This window comes from Ylistrum balloti, unplaced genomic scaffold, assembly GCF_031769215.1.
Source record: "Ylistrum balloti isolate Yb309-2 unplaced genomic scaffold, AGI_CSIRO_Ybal_v1 Utg371412, whole genome shotgun sequence".
In the NCBI taxonomy this organism is placed as follows: Eukaryota; Metazoa; Mollusca; class Bivalvia; order Pectinida; family Pectinidae; genus Ylistrum; species Ylistrum balloti.
Genome location: NW_026782742.1, coordinates 90616 through 110170, shown reverse-complemented (window position 1 = coordinate 110170; position 19555 = coordinate 90616). Strand labels below are relative to the sequence as shown.

The 19555-nt window shown below is 35.1% G+C and overlaps 1 protein-coding gene across 1 annotated transcript; it reads left to right on the top strand.

Annotated features, from left to right (window-relative positions):
- Positions 1–1179: 1179 nt before the first annotated feature.
- LOC132562405 (uncharacterized) lies at positions 1180–2495 on the top strand. The gene is made up of 2 exons (XM_060227146.1): positions 1180–1887; positions 2484–2495. The coding sequence occupies exons 1-2, from the start codon at positions 1180–1182 to the stop codon at positions 2493–2495; spliced, it is 720 nt and encodes a 239-aa protein (XP_060083129.1).
- Positions 2496–19555: the final 17060 nt, after the last annotated feature.

The window sequence follows — 19555 nt, the reverse complement described above, 5'->3', positions numbered from 1 at the left end:
AAAGGGCGCAATTTATGAAAAATATCGTGGGGGAAATATATTAACTTAGAAATTGGAAATTAAATGATTTTTTTTCTATTTTTTTTTATTTTGAAGTTACGCGCGTAATGACATCGGAACCTTTCTTACCTGTTCACTGGTATAGTGCTATCCGGAACTCCTCTCCCAAAAAGTCGGAGTGACCGCCCTTGAAATGGCGTGTTACTTCCGTCAAAGATAATTACATGGACGATAAAATCTCCGATTATTGAGATGTTAATCTCATGTACGTATTGTGAATTTCTCGTTGCCTGTAATGTTATGCACCAAATAAAAGGTAAATATACACACTACCTACGGATACATATTGTTTTACAAGGAACTTATCATAACTACTTTTTTTGAGCCAGTTTCCAAGCGAGGGGTCGATTTTTTAAAATCTGGAGTTGCTTGCCTTGTGTATTTTTAATGACCGTGGACCTCGGATTTGTCAACCGGCACATAAACTTGAATTCTGCTGATATTTCGTTTAAATAACGTCAGTCATGAGTGCTAAAACAAAAATCAATGTTTAAAAAATAATATCCTGGCCTCGAGTGCCTGTGACTATGTGGTGATCTTTGCAATATCTTATCGTTATACTGCATAGCTTGGGTAGGTCGCCATCTTTGTTTCATAGGCTTCCAATAGGTCGTGTATATGTTTCCACATTGTCTTGTTCTGTGAAGTCTACTTTATTTCATACAGATTGGTGATATCAGCTTTTGTAACATAGTTTATTCAATTTCACTTACTTTAATTTTAATTATGATAGTCAGGACAACATCCCTTTCGTTGTAAACGTACTACGACTCATTCTCGTTATATAGCACTCGACGAGTCACACGTAAATTTCTAATTAAAACGGTATAATACAATTATTTAGACCATTTTGACATTTTAGTAACATTCTTTGATGACATAATATCATATTCAAAAGTAATAATTGAAGAACTCTATTTATTCTTTAATTGACGAGTTTGTCATTCAATTATATTACACCGGAAACGACATTTCGTCCACTAATACACTAAGGTAATAACATTGAGTATAATAATCTGTTTTCATTTAAGTTTGTGTCTTTATTCGAAACCAATCGGGGAGATTTGTCGTCGTCATAACCTTCAGTACCATTGTTATGCCGACGACACACAAATCTACATGGTTATCAGACCTCAAGACAACTGGAACATAATAGTAGCAAGTCTTGAAGCCTGTCTTAATGACATCAGTGCTTGGATGAACTCAAATACGCTCAAGCTCAATCAGGAAAAGACGGAACTGATCGTCTTTTCCCACAAGTATCAACACACTAAAGGTCTCCAGTTAAAGGTCGGTGCCCAAACTTTTGAGGCCGTCCAAGCTGTGAGAAACCTTGGTGTACACTTTGATAGCTCTCTGAACATGGAGAAACAGATAAACTCAATTGCCAGTTCCTGTTATCACCAAATCAGAAACATTGGGGGTATCCGTCAGTTCATCACCACAGATGCATGCAAGACATTGGTACATTCTCTTGTTACTTCTAGGTTAGACTATGGTAACGCGTTACTCGTTGGTGTATCTGATACACTAATGAGCCGCCTGCAGAGGGTACAGAACACCGCAGCACGCTTAGTTACCCGTACTCGAAAGAGGGACCACATTACACCAGTCCTTTACTTATTGCATTGGCTGCCCGTGCGATTCCGGTCACAGTACAAGATTTTGATGTATACATACAAGGCAATAAATGGAACAGCTCCTGAATATTTGCAGGAACTTGTCACCGTTTATCGGCCGTCACGATCACTACGATCGGAGACAGAATCCTTGTTGTGCGTTCCGAACTCTCGGACTGTGACTTATGGTAACCGATGCTTTGGAAAGGTAGCGGCCACTTTGTGGAACAGCTTACCATCTGCTACTAGAAAGTCAAAATCCCTGGCCAAATTCAAGAGGGATATTAAAACCCACCTGTTTACGTCTGCATTTTAGACTCTCACGCAGACGTCCTGTATATACATACTTTCACCACTACTTACTTGATTTGGTTACTGTGTTACATATGTTGATTACTGTGTTATACATGTTCTGTAAATTTTGTAGTAAGATTATTATGTAATTGTGAAGCGCATTAGAGTATTTTGTCACAATAGATAGTGCGCTATATAAATGTTGTATATTATCATTTATTATTATTAATGTCAAAGCAAATGTCACTGGATGAGAGCATAACATTTATTCTACAAATATGTCTACAAACACAAGAAGCCTACGTGTATTAACGAAGTTATCTGAGGACTATACACTTGTTTTTGTTGTTGCTGTTGATGTTGTTGTTATTACTATTGTTGTTAATGAAGTTGTTGTTAATATTGTTGTTGTTAATGAAGTTGTTAATATTTTAGTTGTTGTTGTTGTTGTTAATATTGTTATTGTTGTAGTTGTTGGTGTAATTGTTGTTAATATTGTTATTGTTGTAGTTGTTGGTGTAATTGTTGTTAATATAGTTGTTATATTGTTGTAGTTGCTAATATTGTTGTTGTTGTTAAAATTGTTGTTGTAGTTTTTGTTATTATTGTTGTTGTTGTTGTTAATATTGTTATTGTTAATATTGTTGTTGTAGTTGTTGTTAATATTGTTGTTGTTGTTGTAATTGTTGTTAATATTGTTGTTGTTAATATTGTTGTTGTTAATATTGTTATTGTTGGTGGTGTAATTGTTGTTAATATTGTTATTATTGTAGTTGTTGTTACTGTTGTTGTTGTTGTTGTTAATATTGTTGTTGTTGTTGTGATTGTTTTTAATATTGCGTATTACAAATTTAAGTGCCATCACACTTTGATTATTCTTAACAATTATGAATTATATATAAAATTGTAAAGTTGCATAAAATTGTTAATTCTATATATAAGTATTAGGACACCTTAAGACTCTCCCATGCACAAAGAGTATTTGATTCTTTCACGTCTGTGCTTTGAGGTGATTTTGTAAATTTGATGGGCCAATCAGGGTCAATATGTATACCATTAAAACTAGGATATACTTAGGATTCTTATTGAATTAAGAATTGGATTACATTTGTTATATCGGGATGCTCTTTTTCTGAGTTTTAGAGGCAATTAATATTTTGCCTATTATTGATGAAAGTGACTTAATAGGAAAATAACAATAACAAAATCAATGATATTCATGTCTCCGATGGAGATGTAATTTATACAAATAGTATATAATATGCTCTTTTATATACAAATAGTATATAATATGCTATTTATATAATCAAAGATGATAAAGCCTTTTTTCTTTACTCCATTCAGAAGAAATACCAATATTTCAATACAAAAATGATAGGTAACTTGTCAGATTTCAACTTTTTATTATTATTTTTGATAAATTGATGCTCTCTTTCAGAAGTATGAAAACATGCCAAAATTCAATATCATAACTCAAAATTTTCAATCTGAGTCTGAAATAAATAAATGAAAATATGGCCGAGATATAGGAAGCTTAAAACATCAATACCAAATTCCGACAATTTCGTTAAATATATCAACCATTATCTGCAATTAAAACACGAAATGTCAGTGTGACGTCATATGTTTGATGCAAGTGGAAGTCATGCCAAATACAAAAGGCAAGCCACTTTTGTCTTTCTTCACCCTCGCCAAAATACAGCTCATATTTTAAGACACTGACCATGTATTCTCTATTTTTAATTTTTTTAACTGATGTTGACGTTACGCTGAATTTTGCCTGATGAAGGTCGCCTAAGTAATTTTTCCACACACCACCACCAACACCAACACCACACCCACACCCACACACGCCCAACCTCTCTCTCTCTCACACACACGCGCATCTTCACACACCCTCACCCTCACCCATACACCCTCACCCTCACCCATACACCCTCACCCTCCTCCCCCCACACACACGGTACACATTTCAGTACACATAATAGCAAAAATCAATTCCGATAATATATATTTTTCATCAATACATGATTTGTCGATGAACATATCAAATGTACATACAATACATACAATTACATAAATAGGTGCAAAATTAACGTTAAATTCCAATTGAACTTAAAATGGATTGTTTGTTTCCTTTTATTCAATGTTTACAATAGTAAATATACATGTATATTATGATATAAACCAGGGAATATGTACATAATTATTCTTCTGTCAATTTAGCAATTTTATCTTTTTTACATGTATTTCATAAAATTCAACATTTTAGTTTATTATTATTAGTTATTATTGTTGAATAATATACATGTACATTACTGAATGATATATATATACTCTTTATTTTAAACAGAGTTACGGTTCTTTGTGGTCAATCTGATCCACCTCACTATTAAGACCACCTCGCTATTAAGACCACTTTTGTCCAGTCCCCAAAGTGGTCTTAATAGCGAGGTTTCACTGTACATATATCCTGTTTTTTGCAAAGAAAAACAAACGAAATGAGTACAATATAAAAGTAGTCGATGTTGGTGGTAGGAAAAGGATGTAGACAGGATGAATAATGCATGGACATGAGTTTGTAAAGTAATACTGTAAAGTCCGATATTTTCGAGGTATGCTTTGTTCGTGGACATGTAAATTCTTGGATTAATAACAATAACCGCGACATTAACAAAGAATCCCTCACAAATATTGCTTGTTTTACAGTATATATAGTATATATAGTGACAACAACAGACAATTCAAAACATTTACGATGTGTATGCTTGGATTATGGAGTGATCGTTAGGGCAGCCGGGAATCTTACTTTTGACAGATGCAACCTTATATCTGATTGTTAAAATTTTCGCGGCTTAACCAAAATTTGAATGGGTTGCATTTTGCATAGATTCGATGGGTTATTTTTTTTCTCTTTGTATAGATTTTATTTTCTATTAATCTATTTTACACAGGTTCATGCTACCTCAAAAATGATAATAAAGATTAACCGCTCAAACGGAAAGTGTTTGACGTTATGTTCCCGCAACCAAAATAGTACACCTTCCTAATACTGAATAATTGTAATCCCTGTGCACTTAATCGTGAAACTGCATAACACGCTGAATATGTTTAGTTGAAATTGACGATGTTTGGGATCCTTATGATAAAATGATATTCAGATATCGTTGTGTTTCATAAAACTAAAGTGCCTACATCTATCTATGACCCACGTGCTTGTCGATATTGAGGTGGAATACTTAGCGAACGTGTGCATCGTCTTGGAAAAACAAGTTCAAGATTTTAAAGCACACATGTGGAAATAATTGACACTTGTAAACATAGTGTTTTAATTTATGTGATCTGTTGATAACAAAAGCGAACCACCAGTTAAGAATAAATGTAACTATAATGGATTGATATACAGCAAGTTACATCGTAATTGACAAACCTTTAATTTCTCCTGGTTTACTTATATAGCTTAATGCACCTATACATCGTTCATGGTGAGTTCACACAGCCTCCAGCTGTCGCTGTTGGTACTCTGCATGATAATATGGACGTTCGAACACTTCAGTAGCGTGTCACATTCACATTGCACGTCACACCGAGTCAAACTAGAATTATAGTTCTCAGATAACAACTTACAGAACACAAAATCCGACGATTCCATGCTGCATTCACCATTGGTAGCAGGACTGGAAGTTCCAACCTAAAGTGAAATCAATATAGCTTTAATTTTTTTCTCTATAGTTCGATATCGTTCGGAAGATCGATATTGAAAAGACAGAGGTATACATGTGGATACGTGAATATTATTTCATATCATGTCATGATTCATCATATATACCAAATAAAATTGGAAATCAAGAACACGACAGACTCTTCTACATCAAACGCTGATCTTTTCCTACAACGAAATCAACTTGGAAAGCTTTCAACCCATATGTATCATAAGCATCATGATGTCGATTTCCCTTTAGTGATTTTTCCATTTCTGGATAGCCAAACACCTAAATCACAACCTATGGTTTTTCATGTCCCAGATGATTCGATGTTCCAGGACCTTTTTTCCCAATATCGCAATTTTCGTTCAAGTGATCTCATTGAGAAATATTTATTGTGTTCTCAATACTTTAAGTGACCATTTGAGATTCATTATGCGGATATCATCAAACTGTCATCATACCAAATTTGAGCTGCCAAATGTATTTCCGACAGAAAGCAAACGAATTTTGATAATAAGTATAACTTTCTGAATAAACTATGGTAAACTCCACCCAATGAGAGAAATGTCAGACTTTTATGCCATGAAACTGACGATTTTGGTAAAGCGCCATACAAGACCTTTCCATCAATGAAGAATATCTTCTTACAACACAGCTGACTATTGAGAAGAAATTGCAGCCAAATGTTTACGACGCAAGACGTACATCGTACGACGCATGACACCGAACAGGCATTGTCCGCATTAGGTCGCCACGAGACTTCGTCTTGATGCGGAATTTTGCGCACAAATAAACAATCACACGAATGAAAATGTAAATAACATTAGGAACTTACAAGGAGGCTTTTTTGTCCAATGCGTGCGCATTCTATACCTTCCCCAGTGAAATGAACTGTAAATCTCTTTGACGTCACATTGAAGAGATCTAGACGTGTAACCCTCAGCCATAGTTTGGAAGGGGAATCCCCCGGGACGGGTAAATCAAAGCATGTGTTCAAGTCCTGGTCCAAAGCATATGGCAACTTTCTTAATAATATCTTACTGTCGTCTCTTGCAAAAGTGACGTACTCACTTACTGCAAAAAAAAAAATAAATAAATAAAATAAATATACATATATAAATAAATAAACAACGATATAGTAAAATGTGTGTGTACAGTGGCAGGTGTTCTTTTTAATGTTACAGTACGGACGTGAGGACTTTTGGCGAACTATGCAAAGACAGCATCAATATATTGTAGAAACGAAGTTTTACAAATGGCAACTGTTCGGACAACTACACACAGAGAAAACAATAGTGTGTTTAGATAAAGAGGACTACATGCTGACAATTCGAATATATATATATATATATATATATATATCAACATATAAGAATAGTGTATGACTAGGAGAGCTATACACAGATATGACGAGTGTATTGTTTGTAGGGTGATACACAGATAAGACGAGTGTATTGTTTGTAGGGTGATACACAGATAAGAAGTGTGTATTGTTTGTAGGGTGATACACAGATATGACGTGTGTATTGTTTGGTGCGGCTATACACAGATAAGACGTGTGTATTGTTTGTAGGGCTATACACAGATATGACGTGTGTATTGTTTGTAGGGCTATACACAGATAAGACGTGTGTATTGTTTGTATGGTGATACACAGATAAGACGTGTGTATTGTTTGGTGGGATATACGCAGACAAGACGTGTGTATTGTTTGTAGGGCTATACACAGATAAGACGTGTGTATTGTTTGTAGGGCTATACACAGATAAGACGTGTGTATTGTTTGTAGGGCTATACACAGATAAGACGTGTGTATTGTTTGTAGGGCTATACACAGATAAGACGTGTGTATTGTTTGGTGGGCTATACACAGATAAGACGTGTGTATTGTTTGTAGGGCTATACACAGATAAGACGTGTGTATTGTTTGTAGGGCTATACACAGATAAGACGTGTGTATTGTTTGTAGGGTGATACACAGATAAGACGTGTGTATTGTTTGGTGGGCTATACACAGATAAGACGTGTGTATTGTTTGGTGGGCTATACACAGATAAGACGTGTGTATTGTTTGTAGGGCTATACACAGATAAGACGTGTGTATTGTTTGTATGGTGATACACAGATAAGACGTGTGTATTGTTTGTATGGTGATACACAGATAAGACGTGTGTATTGTTTGTAGGGTGATACACAGATAAGACGTGTGTATTGTTTGGTGGGCTATACACAGATAAGACGTGTGTATTGTTTGGAGGGTGATACACAGATAAGACGTGTGTATTGTTTGGTGGGCTATACACAGATAAGACGTGTGTATTGTTTGTAGGGCTATACACAGATAAGACGTGTGTATTGTTTGTAGGGCTATATACAGATAAGACGTGTGTATTGTTTGGTGGGTTATACGCAGACAAGACGTGTGTATTGTTTGTAGGGCTATACACAGATAAGACGTGTGTATTGTTTGTAGGGCTATACACAGATAAGACGTGTGTATTGTTTGGTGGGTGATACACAGATAAGACGTGTGTATTGTTTGTAGGGTGATACACAGATAAGACGTGTGTATTGTTTGTAGGGTGATACACAGATAAGACGTGTGTATTGTTTGTAGGGTGATACACAGATAAGACGTGTGTATTGTTTGGAGGGTGATACACAGATAAGACGTGTGTATTGTTTGTGGGTTATCCGTGTGTATTGTTTGTAGGGCTATACACAGATAAGACGTGTGTATTGTTAGTAGAGCTATACACAGATAAGACGTGTGTATTGTTTGTGGGACTATAAACAGATAAGACGTGTGTATTGTTAGTAGAGCTATACACAGATAAGACGTGTGTATTGCTTGTAAGGCAATACACAGATAAGACGTGTGTATTGTTTGTGGGACTATAAACAGATAAGACGTGTGTATTGTTTGTAGAGCTATACACAGATAAGACGTGTGTATTGTTTGGTGGGGCTATACACAGATAAGACGTGTGTATTGTTTGTAGGGCTATACACAGATAAGACATGTGTTTTGTTTGGTGGGCTATACACAGATAAGACGTGTGTATTGTTTGTAGGGCTATATACAGACAAGACGTGTGTATTGTTTGTAGGGCTATACACAGATAAGACGTGTGTATTTTTTAGGGTGGGTGTGTATTGTTTGTAGGGCTATATACAGATAAGACGTGTGTATTGTTTGTAGGGTGATACACAGATAAGACGTGTGTATTGTTTGGAGGGTGATACACAGATAAGACGTGTGTATTGTTTGGAGGGTGATACACAGATAAGACGTGTGTATTGTTTGGTGGGCTATATACAGATAAGACGTGTGTATTGTTTGGTGGGCTATTTACAGATAAGACGTGTGTATTGTTTATATTGCAGATAGGTATATCACGAGAAGTAATACATAAATTTGAATTGTGATACACAATACACTTTAAAAGCGATGGCGTGGTTAAGAGGACTGACGGGACATAAACGTTTATTTATGGTGGTGTCTTAAATACAATAAAGATTAACCGACAGAAATGTATACGGTGAAAACACGCGTTTACATCCTAGATGATCAGGTATTGGTAGTTCTGTAAAGTACAGGTAAGAGAATATACCTCCAGTACAGCCACGTAACTTAATAGAAAGTAGGTACTAGAGCTAGAACGGTACAGTTTCATAATCAATTTGCCTGGGTTTTTTAATCTGAGAACGGCACCGAATGTGATTTAATATGGAGTGATTTAAAAAAAAATACTTACATGGCAGCCATGATGGGTGAATGTCACATACTGCAATGCAGTCGGTCGTGTAGTAAAAGTAGGCGATGACTTTCGGGATATTGAACAAGTAGCCGTTTTCGCTATCCTATAATAAAACAAATACATGTTACCGCCACCACGCTGAATACATTAAATTAAACAAATACTCGTTACTGCTACCTCGCTGAATACATTTAATTAAACAAGTACTCGTTACTGCTACCTCGCTGAATACATTTCATTAAACAAATACCCGTTACTGCTACCACGCTGAATACATTTAATTAAACAAGTACTCGTTACTGCTACCTCGCTGAATACATTTAATTAAACAAGTACTCGTTACTGCTACCTCGCTGAATACATTTTATTAAACAAATACCCGTTACTGCTACCACGCTGAATACATTTAATTAAACAAGTACTCGTTACTGCTACCACGCTGAATACATTTAATTAAACAAGTACTCGTTACTGCTACCTCGCTGAATACATTTAATTAAACAGGTACTCGTTACTGCTACCACGTTGAATACATTTAATTAAACAAGTACTCGTTACTGCTACTCGTTACTGCTACCTCGCTGAATACATTTAATTAAACAAGTACTCGTTACTGCTACCTCGCTGAATACATTTAATTAAACAGGTACTCGTTACTGCTACCACGTTGAATACATTTAATTAAACAGGTACTCGTTACTGCTACCACGTTGAATACACGTTACCGCTACCTCGCTGAATACATCTTAAGCATGATCAATTTACATTAATAAAATGTATGAATTGTATGTTGATTACAAAATAAAAACAAAAAATATAATTGATACAAACAGATTATATGGACCACACGTTAGAATTATACCACCACGATTAAGATGAACCAATTATTTATTTATTTATTAAAATGTATAAGCTTGTTGATTACTACTTTGAAATGGTATTTATCATATTAATTATAGTGCAGTTAGGATTAGCAATACGGAGTCTTTCTAACAGTGGTACAATGCTTCCATTAAAATAATTATATAAATGGTTTTCTAACTTTGCCAACAATTTATTTCATCTGAGCTACTTTCTATTAATTTTGTGAACATGCCATATTTGCCTTTAATAAATAATGCTTTCATTCGATGTTCTGAAAACCAACACCAATAACAGAAAAGAAATGATATGTCATAACGGGGAAAGGGTAAGGAAATTCAAACCTGTGCGAACAAAAATACAAAAAAGGAAGTATCAAAAGAAAAAATAGTATAGATCATAAAAGGAATCAAGTTAAAAATATATAGACGGATTAAATGATGAGCCTGAACCTGAAACACTGCAAACAGCGACAACAGATACGTAAAAGATATCAAATGAAGGGAATCAAAAACATAGAAAACTAGTGCAAACATCACGTTTTATAATTGATCGATTAGTTATAAAGTCTTAAATAGTAGTTCTTTCTAATCAGAGCATACCGGTATTTCCTGCTGGTAGTAGTAGGTGCCGTTTAGACTGTAGTGGTACACAAGAGTTCGTGGAATGTCTCTAGTAAACGCTGTCACAACTATAAAATCTTCATGGTACGTCTGAAATTCAAATACTATTCAGTGTAATTCAATGTTCGTCGTTTGTATTTTGTGATGCGTCAATTCTGAGGACTGAAGATCGATTAGAGACAAATACAAATTCGATCTCCAGTCCTCAGAATTGACTCTTTAACGTAGAATAAAAGATAAATTAAATATCCCCACCCCAACTTCTAGGATAGTGTCATCATTATTGTGACATTTTTAACGGCCCGTCAACACATAAAGGGTCATTACGGCCATCAACCCGTAAAACAGCGACCCGAAAGGGAAAAAAACATTAAACAAACCAAATGGTAAAAGGCGAATGCTAAAAATCTTAAATGGGTATATTAACACAAAAGATTAAAATACTACGACATAGTCTATTACATAGACCAACATCTTTCAGGTAATGAAGAATTTTACAAATCTCAACAGTTTCAAAAAGACATGTAATGTTATGATAAAAAACATTCTCGAGTAGACAGAAGGTCAATGCAGTCCAATAAAAGTGTTTAACGGTGAAATGGCTCATCACATCCTATGCACCGCAGATTCTCCTCGCCTTTCATCATATATGAATGTGTAAGATATGCATGACCCATTCGAAGACGGGCAAGGACAACTTCGTCTCAGTTGTTGTCTCTCCGGGATAGATATAACTATCTAAATACAACGCGGGAATTCGAAAGTCATCAAACACGGAACATATATTTCGGAACATTTTCTTCAGGTTGGTAATGGCAATAGAATAGAGGCTGTTATAACACAACCAGTAGAAGATTTGAGTGTGACATTACGATGACTACACGATCACCTTCATCAGACAAATGATCAGTGTGGAGAGTACTAACACTGACGTATGTAGTGTACGAGATGGTTTAGAGATGATTTAGGGTTGATATAATCTTTGAAAAAAATGAAAATGTTTAGAATTGGCCAATCAGAAAAGAGAGAGAGAAAAGAAATTATATAAAAAATAATAATATTTATTTTCTAGAGCAATTATCACGCTGCTTTTGAAAAATAGACTATACTTACGATTGTTGGTTTGTATATCGGCTCTGCTCTTTCCCAAATGGTTTTGTTGTTGCTTATGATCCTAGCTGTAAATGACTTATTAGATGTAGTCATCTGAATGCTTTTGTCGATGAACGTCACTACTATATATATCCAAAGTCGATTAGCATAATCGGCTTTAAGTGGTCTTTCATATATATTTGTCAATGGTGACATATGAACGAAGGCTTGCTCTATTGTCCCATTGTCGTTCCTGTGTTAGAAAGAAAGATAAAAGAATATTTAAAAAGCGACTTATGTGCAATAATGTTTTTGATACTTTATTATCAAGTATTAAAAACTAATTAATACATTGATAAATAAATTAGGCACACAGGAAGTTTCCTTAGTTACTTAAAAATAACTATGAACAGCACCTCTCACCATACACATGCAGTTATTTTTATCTAGGCAGATTTGTAATTCCTCCACGTGTCGGTCTAAATGTGTGTACAATAAAACACTTCCATGAGCTATCTTTACCATGAAATTGTATATTTAGAATATTCCTAGATTACAGTTTTACTTACTTAGTAATATTGTTGATCAATTTGCTGATAACATTAAGATCTGTCCCAGCTGTGGGAACGGCACACAGAGTAAATGATTCCCCAACCGATGACGGTGTTGGAAATTCTGCGAGGAGCTGACCATATTCTGTTGCGGATTCTGTTTCAAGTTCAATGTTTACAAGAGTGCTATGTGTTAGGGATTGACATACCGTGTAAAAGCCGATATGCAGAGGTGGCAGGAAACCGTCTACCACGTTCACCTAAAACATACAGCGTTAAAATCATACAAAAATTCTAGGCATGTCATTTTTTTAAATAGACCTCTTAACTTTTCGGGTGAATTTATAGCTCTAATACTGTATCCGTATGAGATCAATATGCTGAAGCTTCCTTCCTCTTTCTCTCTATCCCTCCATCTCCCTCTGTCTGTCTCTCCCATGAAGCATGAGAGGCTTACCATTTCGAAATATTTAGTCTTGCTTTCCATGTATGTTTAAGGGTTTCCATATAAATTTGTCTTCATATCGGTTTTGAGTTTGAGTTGAGATTTTGTAAGCATGTCTTGTTCTCATTGTAAAAGTGACCAACCGAGGAATACAACAACAGGTACCATGACACTACGATTTGATATGGCAACGAGTGTGATATCTATTAGAGCTACGACACGTCACTTCCTGTGGAAGGCTTCAAATTGTTAACGTAACTTTGGGGCTGCTGGCTGTCATTGTCAAGTTACTTCTTGATAAATCTCTGGCAAAAATGTCTGAATTATTGATCTTCTTGCCTAATTCATATTGTGTTTACGTTTACAACTTCAATTGTTATACAGGTTCATGCTGTCAGCGGTGATCAACTGAATACAAAGTACAGTGTATATGTGATATATCTTGAGATGCATTTGAAAGTTTTCATGAAAATGAAATTCATTAATTCATAGATCTGGTAGAGAGGAAGGACGGACGAGTACACGGACGGACAGAACAAAACTATAGTCCCCACCGTGAACACTAATTATCTTAAGAACAAATGAGAACTGAAGACAATTACCTTGATAAATAAAAGTAAGTAGCGACAAAAGCGCAAGGCATGAATTGTTGATATTAAGATATATCCAGTTTGTATTGTTCTATGTAAAAAAAAAACATACAAAATAGTAAATAGTACCTAATCGGACGAAACAATATAAGTGAGATTTTCGAAAAAGAAAACACTACTTACCGTGAATATCTCCTCATCGGAAACATTGAAATAGAATTTAAGTAACTCCGGTGATCCATCGCCAGGGTAGCTTATTTTCACTGAAAGCTCGTGTGATGAATTGGCTGCCACTATATCAGGCTCCGCAACAACATATATTATAAAACCCATGGTGTCATCACTTCCTCCTGTGCCGCTTGTGTAGACAACGTTCCCGATATCCATGAGTAATGAGTTTGATTTCAAACTTTCTTTTTTACCAATACAGGGAAGGTTAGACCCGACCGATACTATGTGCACCGATGATACGACTATGGGCAATCCCTCCTGGCCCTCTTTCGGATATAACTCAGTTGAAGTATCGAGATGGTATGATGCAAAAGAGAATTGCGGTATGTTTAAAGTAAGGTATGCTTGACCAGTTCCGCTTTTGGATATCAACGGATCACTCTGAGAAGTTTTGACATTGAGGTCTGCTACCTGGAACATGAACATGTGGTATCATTTAGAAATTGCGTTTACATGGCAGATAAGGTAGGAGGCACACACGGGCTTTTTGCTTTCTTTCCACGCGATTACGGGAGTGATATTTATTGACTGAAACACCTTACACGGAAAGTAAGTCGTGTATGCAAAAACACTCGGCCATAGTGACACCCGTGTAAGATCAATTTTTGAGCCAAGTGTCATATTGAAAAAAAACAACAACGACAAGGAGCTTCGCAAAATAACGATTTGCTCCGTATCAATGTATTGGAAATTAAGTGCAAAGATTGAGTAAAACACGTTTATACATAAAGACCAAACTATGTATTGCAAAAATGCCTTATGAGATATGTTTTACTAAAAATTAAAAAAAATATGCAGGACGTCATTGGTCCAATTACACTGTAATGGTTAAACTGCAAAGAGGCGAAATACATTAGAAGAATCAATATTGCAGATTATCGATCGACTCTTTAAATTACTTACAATTGATGTTCATGATATACTTACAGGTATTATACCAGTTACATTGAAATATTTTGTAGTCGTCATAATTGAAACGAAATCTACTTCCAAGTTTATTTGAAGAATGTGTATCTCCCCAGGAACGGCTTTTTCGGTCAATAACAATTTGACTTCAATATCGATGACGTCAGCATCTGAGGACGCGTCGTCGTCATAAGCTCCTACCGGAGAGTGAAGACATTTTAGAATAGAATAGAAAACCATATCTTAACATGAACACAATGTAAGTGTAAGACAGCCTTATATGATTAATTAAACTGCATTATGTACATTCCAAAGTGTGGAGTCGACAGAGGGAATTAGAATAAATAATTGAATATCTGCATTTAGAGGTGCATTAACTTCAAAATAACAGAAGTTTCAAACTACATTCTATAATCCATAACTTCGATATATTCATCCTTGAAACTCCCTTTCGAAAATAATTTACATGAATCATCAAGTTTTTACAGTAGGACAAGGAAATTGTAACTACACACGTTATTAGAATTCTTTTCTATCACGATGAGAGGAAGTAATTGAAAGCCTAAGGCGTCAGATAATTATTACAACTGTTATATACACAAACATTTATACCATACATGGAATAATCCGCGGAAGCATTTTAAATGGCTGACACAGAAGCCGAAGGGGTGTTCCGAGTACTCGCGAAAATTAAAACGCACAACAAGAATTTTTGCTTGATTTCTATTAAGTTATCGTTTTAGAAATAATCAACCAGTTGATCGCTAGTTCTACTTGGTAATTAATCAGATTACTTCATCATATGTACTTTTCCTTGTCGATTTTGGATATTTATCAGCGGCATTTCATTACAAGTCATATCATTTCAACCCATCTGATACACAGTGGGTACAGAGCTGGTCAATTCTTGGTCTGAATACCTCTTTACTTGTAGGATAAACTGTTGATATAAAGTTCATGGAAACTTATTTGAATAAAAGAAATACCATATATAAAGCCCGCTTGTTGTCGTCTGTTTACATATATATAACTTTAAGGCAGATAAAACTGATAAAAACCTTTGTTTGGGAGGAAACCGAAGTCGATGTCTTTCGTCTGAAAGCCCCCATAACACAGCGCAATAGTGGGAGAGATCGTTGTAATTAAAATGTCCCTGTAATGGTCTCCAGCAGCTGGAATGCGCACCGAAGCAACCCGGAGAGTTTCATTAAAGCTGACTAACTTCATCATGTAGAGTGATAAGGGATTTGGAAACAAAGCTTTGATCTGAAGTGTTTTAAAACTTCTTGCCGAAAATTCTCCTCCTTCAGGAAAATTCGTCGTAAAGCTTGACATCTCTGAGACGTTCTTCTAAAATGGATGACGGCATGTACAATATAAGGAAACGATAATATTTTGATACTACATGGACTGTTCATTATAAGGAACTTACATAAAGTAACATGTATGAACTAAATGAATTTCTTACGATCGATTTCTTTGATTTGTGTTTCTTTAAAAATCGATGATATGACAAATTTACAATTTACACCGCCGCAACCGTATATATATCAATGGTATACACAACATCATTAATGTAGAAATGACCTTTTGTTAACAATAAACAGAAAATATTGCTTTTCGTCAATTAGAACAATTGAATGTAAAATCGTGTATATAGAGCCTTTTATTTCATATGAGGTTTTGTGAAGCAAGTCTGGGAATTTCTTAATTTTGGCGAACTTTTAAAACAATTTTTGTCACATAGCTCAAAAAATTGAAATTCTTACAGGTTTTAAGTCAAAATATGAAAGACATAATCAAAGTAAGGCAACAATTTTGATTCGCCATTTCCAATTTATGACGTAACGTTATTGTGTAATTGATTTGTAGCTGGCGCAGTCAATGAAAACACTTTAAAGTAGTGGCATTTGCAAAACTGACTGAAGATTTTACTGGATGTTAGACAGGTACCATTTATATTTATGAAAGTGTCTTCATTAAGTTACATTGATAAAGACCATCTATAAACATGTTACCGTTTCTATCCATATGCGTGTCTTTTTTACAATTGTTCAGTATTTCAAAGTCTGGGTTGGTATTAAACGAATTATAATCCTTTGGTGGTTAAATTTTGTATACCTAATACTAATTTCACACTTGTTAGAAATTTTGTTTACTTGATTTCAATCAAGGCAAATCTCCACTTAACACGAAGAATGCTTCGTCTAAACAATGCATTGTCAATTTCTTCACTATTGAATACAGATATTTTGAATTTATCATAAAACTCAATGTATACATACGGTTATAGTTCTCAACACAAATGCTGTTGTTGCTGTTATTGTTGCGTTTGTTGAATTAAATGTCATTGTCACAATCCGTGTGGAATTATCAGAGACGCCAGCAGGATTAGCCATCAGATAATCTACAGTTAGTTTTACTAAACAGTAGTTGTCAGAAGCATTGGTAGATGTTGGTGATAAAGTGGAGCCATCGTCAACAGATTCGGATCCGCTATACACAGTTGAACCGTTGCAAGACATGTTGCCGAAATTATACGAACGCCTAGTGCTAAAGTGCACAAACTAAAATAATAGAGAGAAAAAATGTGACTGATCCTTTTTTCATGAATTCACTTACTTGTACCAATAGACAAGTGAAAACATTTGTCACATCACTGTTTCAATAAATCAAGACATTTCATTAATACACCAATTCTAATGAAATGGACGAGTCGAAACATTTCTTACATCCTTGTTTCAAAAATGATTTCGACTTGTCTTGTATTTTCTTAAGTTGCCTAATTGGATTCTAAATATATGTCCTAGTATTATTGATGAGTCCTAGACGGCGACCAAGCTTCATTGCAATTTAATAGGTACCCTAGTGGATATTCAGCCAAAAATGTGACAAAGCTAAATTTTCATTTAATTGGTGTTGAAAATAAAAGAGAAAATTTTGAAACTTAAATTTATTTCCGGGCCATTTTACAAGACTTAACTTTAAGAATTTATGCTTTGAAATCGATATATTTCAGGGCATTAGTCAGGGCAATTTTCATCTAAATATAATTTGTGTTTTGAAGATCAATAATAAGAATCCAGCTGAATATTATCATTATCCTTATCCTTAAAACAGGGATAGTTGTCTAGTAACTCATGACTCTTGTATTTGTTGAACGTAGAACTTACTGACGTTGTAAGCCATCACAAAAAAGGAGCCTGGAGTTGGTTACCAGTACAGTTTAAGAAAATGAAAACAGGAATTCGGAACCAGACATCAGTTTCGGCCAGGAAAAACATTACTGGGAACTGGGAACCAATGAATAAAATACGGAACTAGGAATAAAAACCAAGTAACGTTTACAAATTAAAATACCAAAAATGAAACACTAGATAACGTTATAAGGCAACGATGTACGTTTCATAGTTGGGGATATGTCTTTTAACGAAAGTGGAATATGGTTCCTAGTTCAGATATCTTTAAAGCAGAACTTAAGGTCGGGTTCCCAGTTCCATTCGGAATTGATAACTAGGAAGTCTGAACCAACATGAGAACGTCACAAAATTTACATTTCAATTTGATTAATATTTCGATGATTCACTCGACTGTGTCAAGTCGACTTGTCCTCCTAAAGGACTTGTTCTTTGTTTACCTTTTGTTTGCAGAAGCGTAGAAGTAACTGAGTAGGATATGACAGATATCACATATCGTTAAATTTGTATGTGGATTGTCACGTGTTTTTGTATTTATGTAGATGTTCCTAATTCATTTCAAGGGGAAAAGAAGAAAAAAATTGCCAGTAATTCAGAATACCTTACCTCTTTATAAGGCATATACTCAGCTCTTTCACCAGTTGAATTTTCCAATGATAGATCAGCTTGATGATCCAGGGAGATGCCCGATATTAAAAGAGACAAATCGGTGTCAAGGTATGTAGTCGCATTCAGTGTTAGGCCATTCGGGATGTAGAAATCTAGAGCTAGGGTTGTTATTCTTCCTGGATATATAATTCTATCTCCGTTGCCTGTACAACTTATGTATTGTGACGTAGACTTTTCATCACTAGTTACACAGCTTCCAGACTCAAAGCCAAGATACCCTATTATCAAACAAAAAATAGCGAGATTTCATAAGTGTCTAGCGATGGACATCGCATCATTTCATACTCGCTGTTGGTTATTTTCATCCACATCCGACTATACCATTCAAGAACAATACCTACATATAATCCAATCCCTCAAAAGAAGAAATATTGGCTAATTTTGATCTACTATTACACCATTCAATTTGCATATAAATGATAAAGATATGGAGTACCCCACCCCTCCCCTTCGTTTATATTGATTTTTAAACCTTCACTAAAATCCATATAAACATTGCTGCCTCCTCTAGTAATTCAACCAAACCTTTATCAAACATCTTACTGCCATTCTAGCATTTATAAAATCAGAGTTAACGTCTTAGTGTGATACTCAAACTGCTTATGAGAAATTTTGAAACTCTCTTCTAAAAACATTTCTTTTCTAAAAACTATTGATTTTTCCACTATGTAAAGTACCATTCTCCATTCTCAACTTGAGGAATACATCCGTTCGATTCTTACGAGAGCTTTTTTCACTGTTTGGTTTTTATTGTTCACAGTTCAATGTACGGCTTGCTTCATTCCATGCGTTTTCGTTTATGTGTTTTTGGAGGCTGCGATATGAACAAGTAAGTCCTTATTTGTGACAGTGCAGAACTGCCGAGATGATTGTAGTGATGTTAAAAGCCTAAATTTTGAATTCTACAAAGAGACTAAGGGAAATCAAAATCCATTGAAGTCCCATTTGT

What these genes read in the sequence shown, in the direction of transcription:
- LOC132562405 (XM_060227146.1), top strand. Translation starts at nt 1,180, where the DNA reads ATGGTTATCAGACCTCAAGACAACTGGAACATAATAGTAGCAAGTCTT.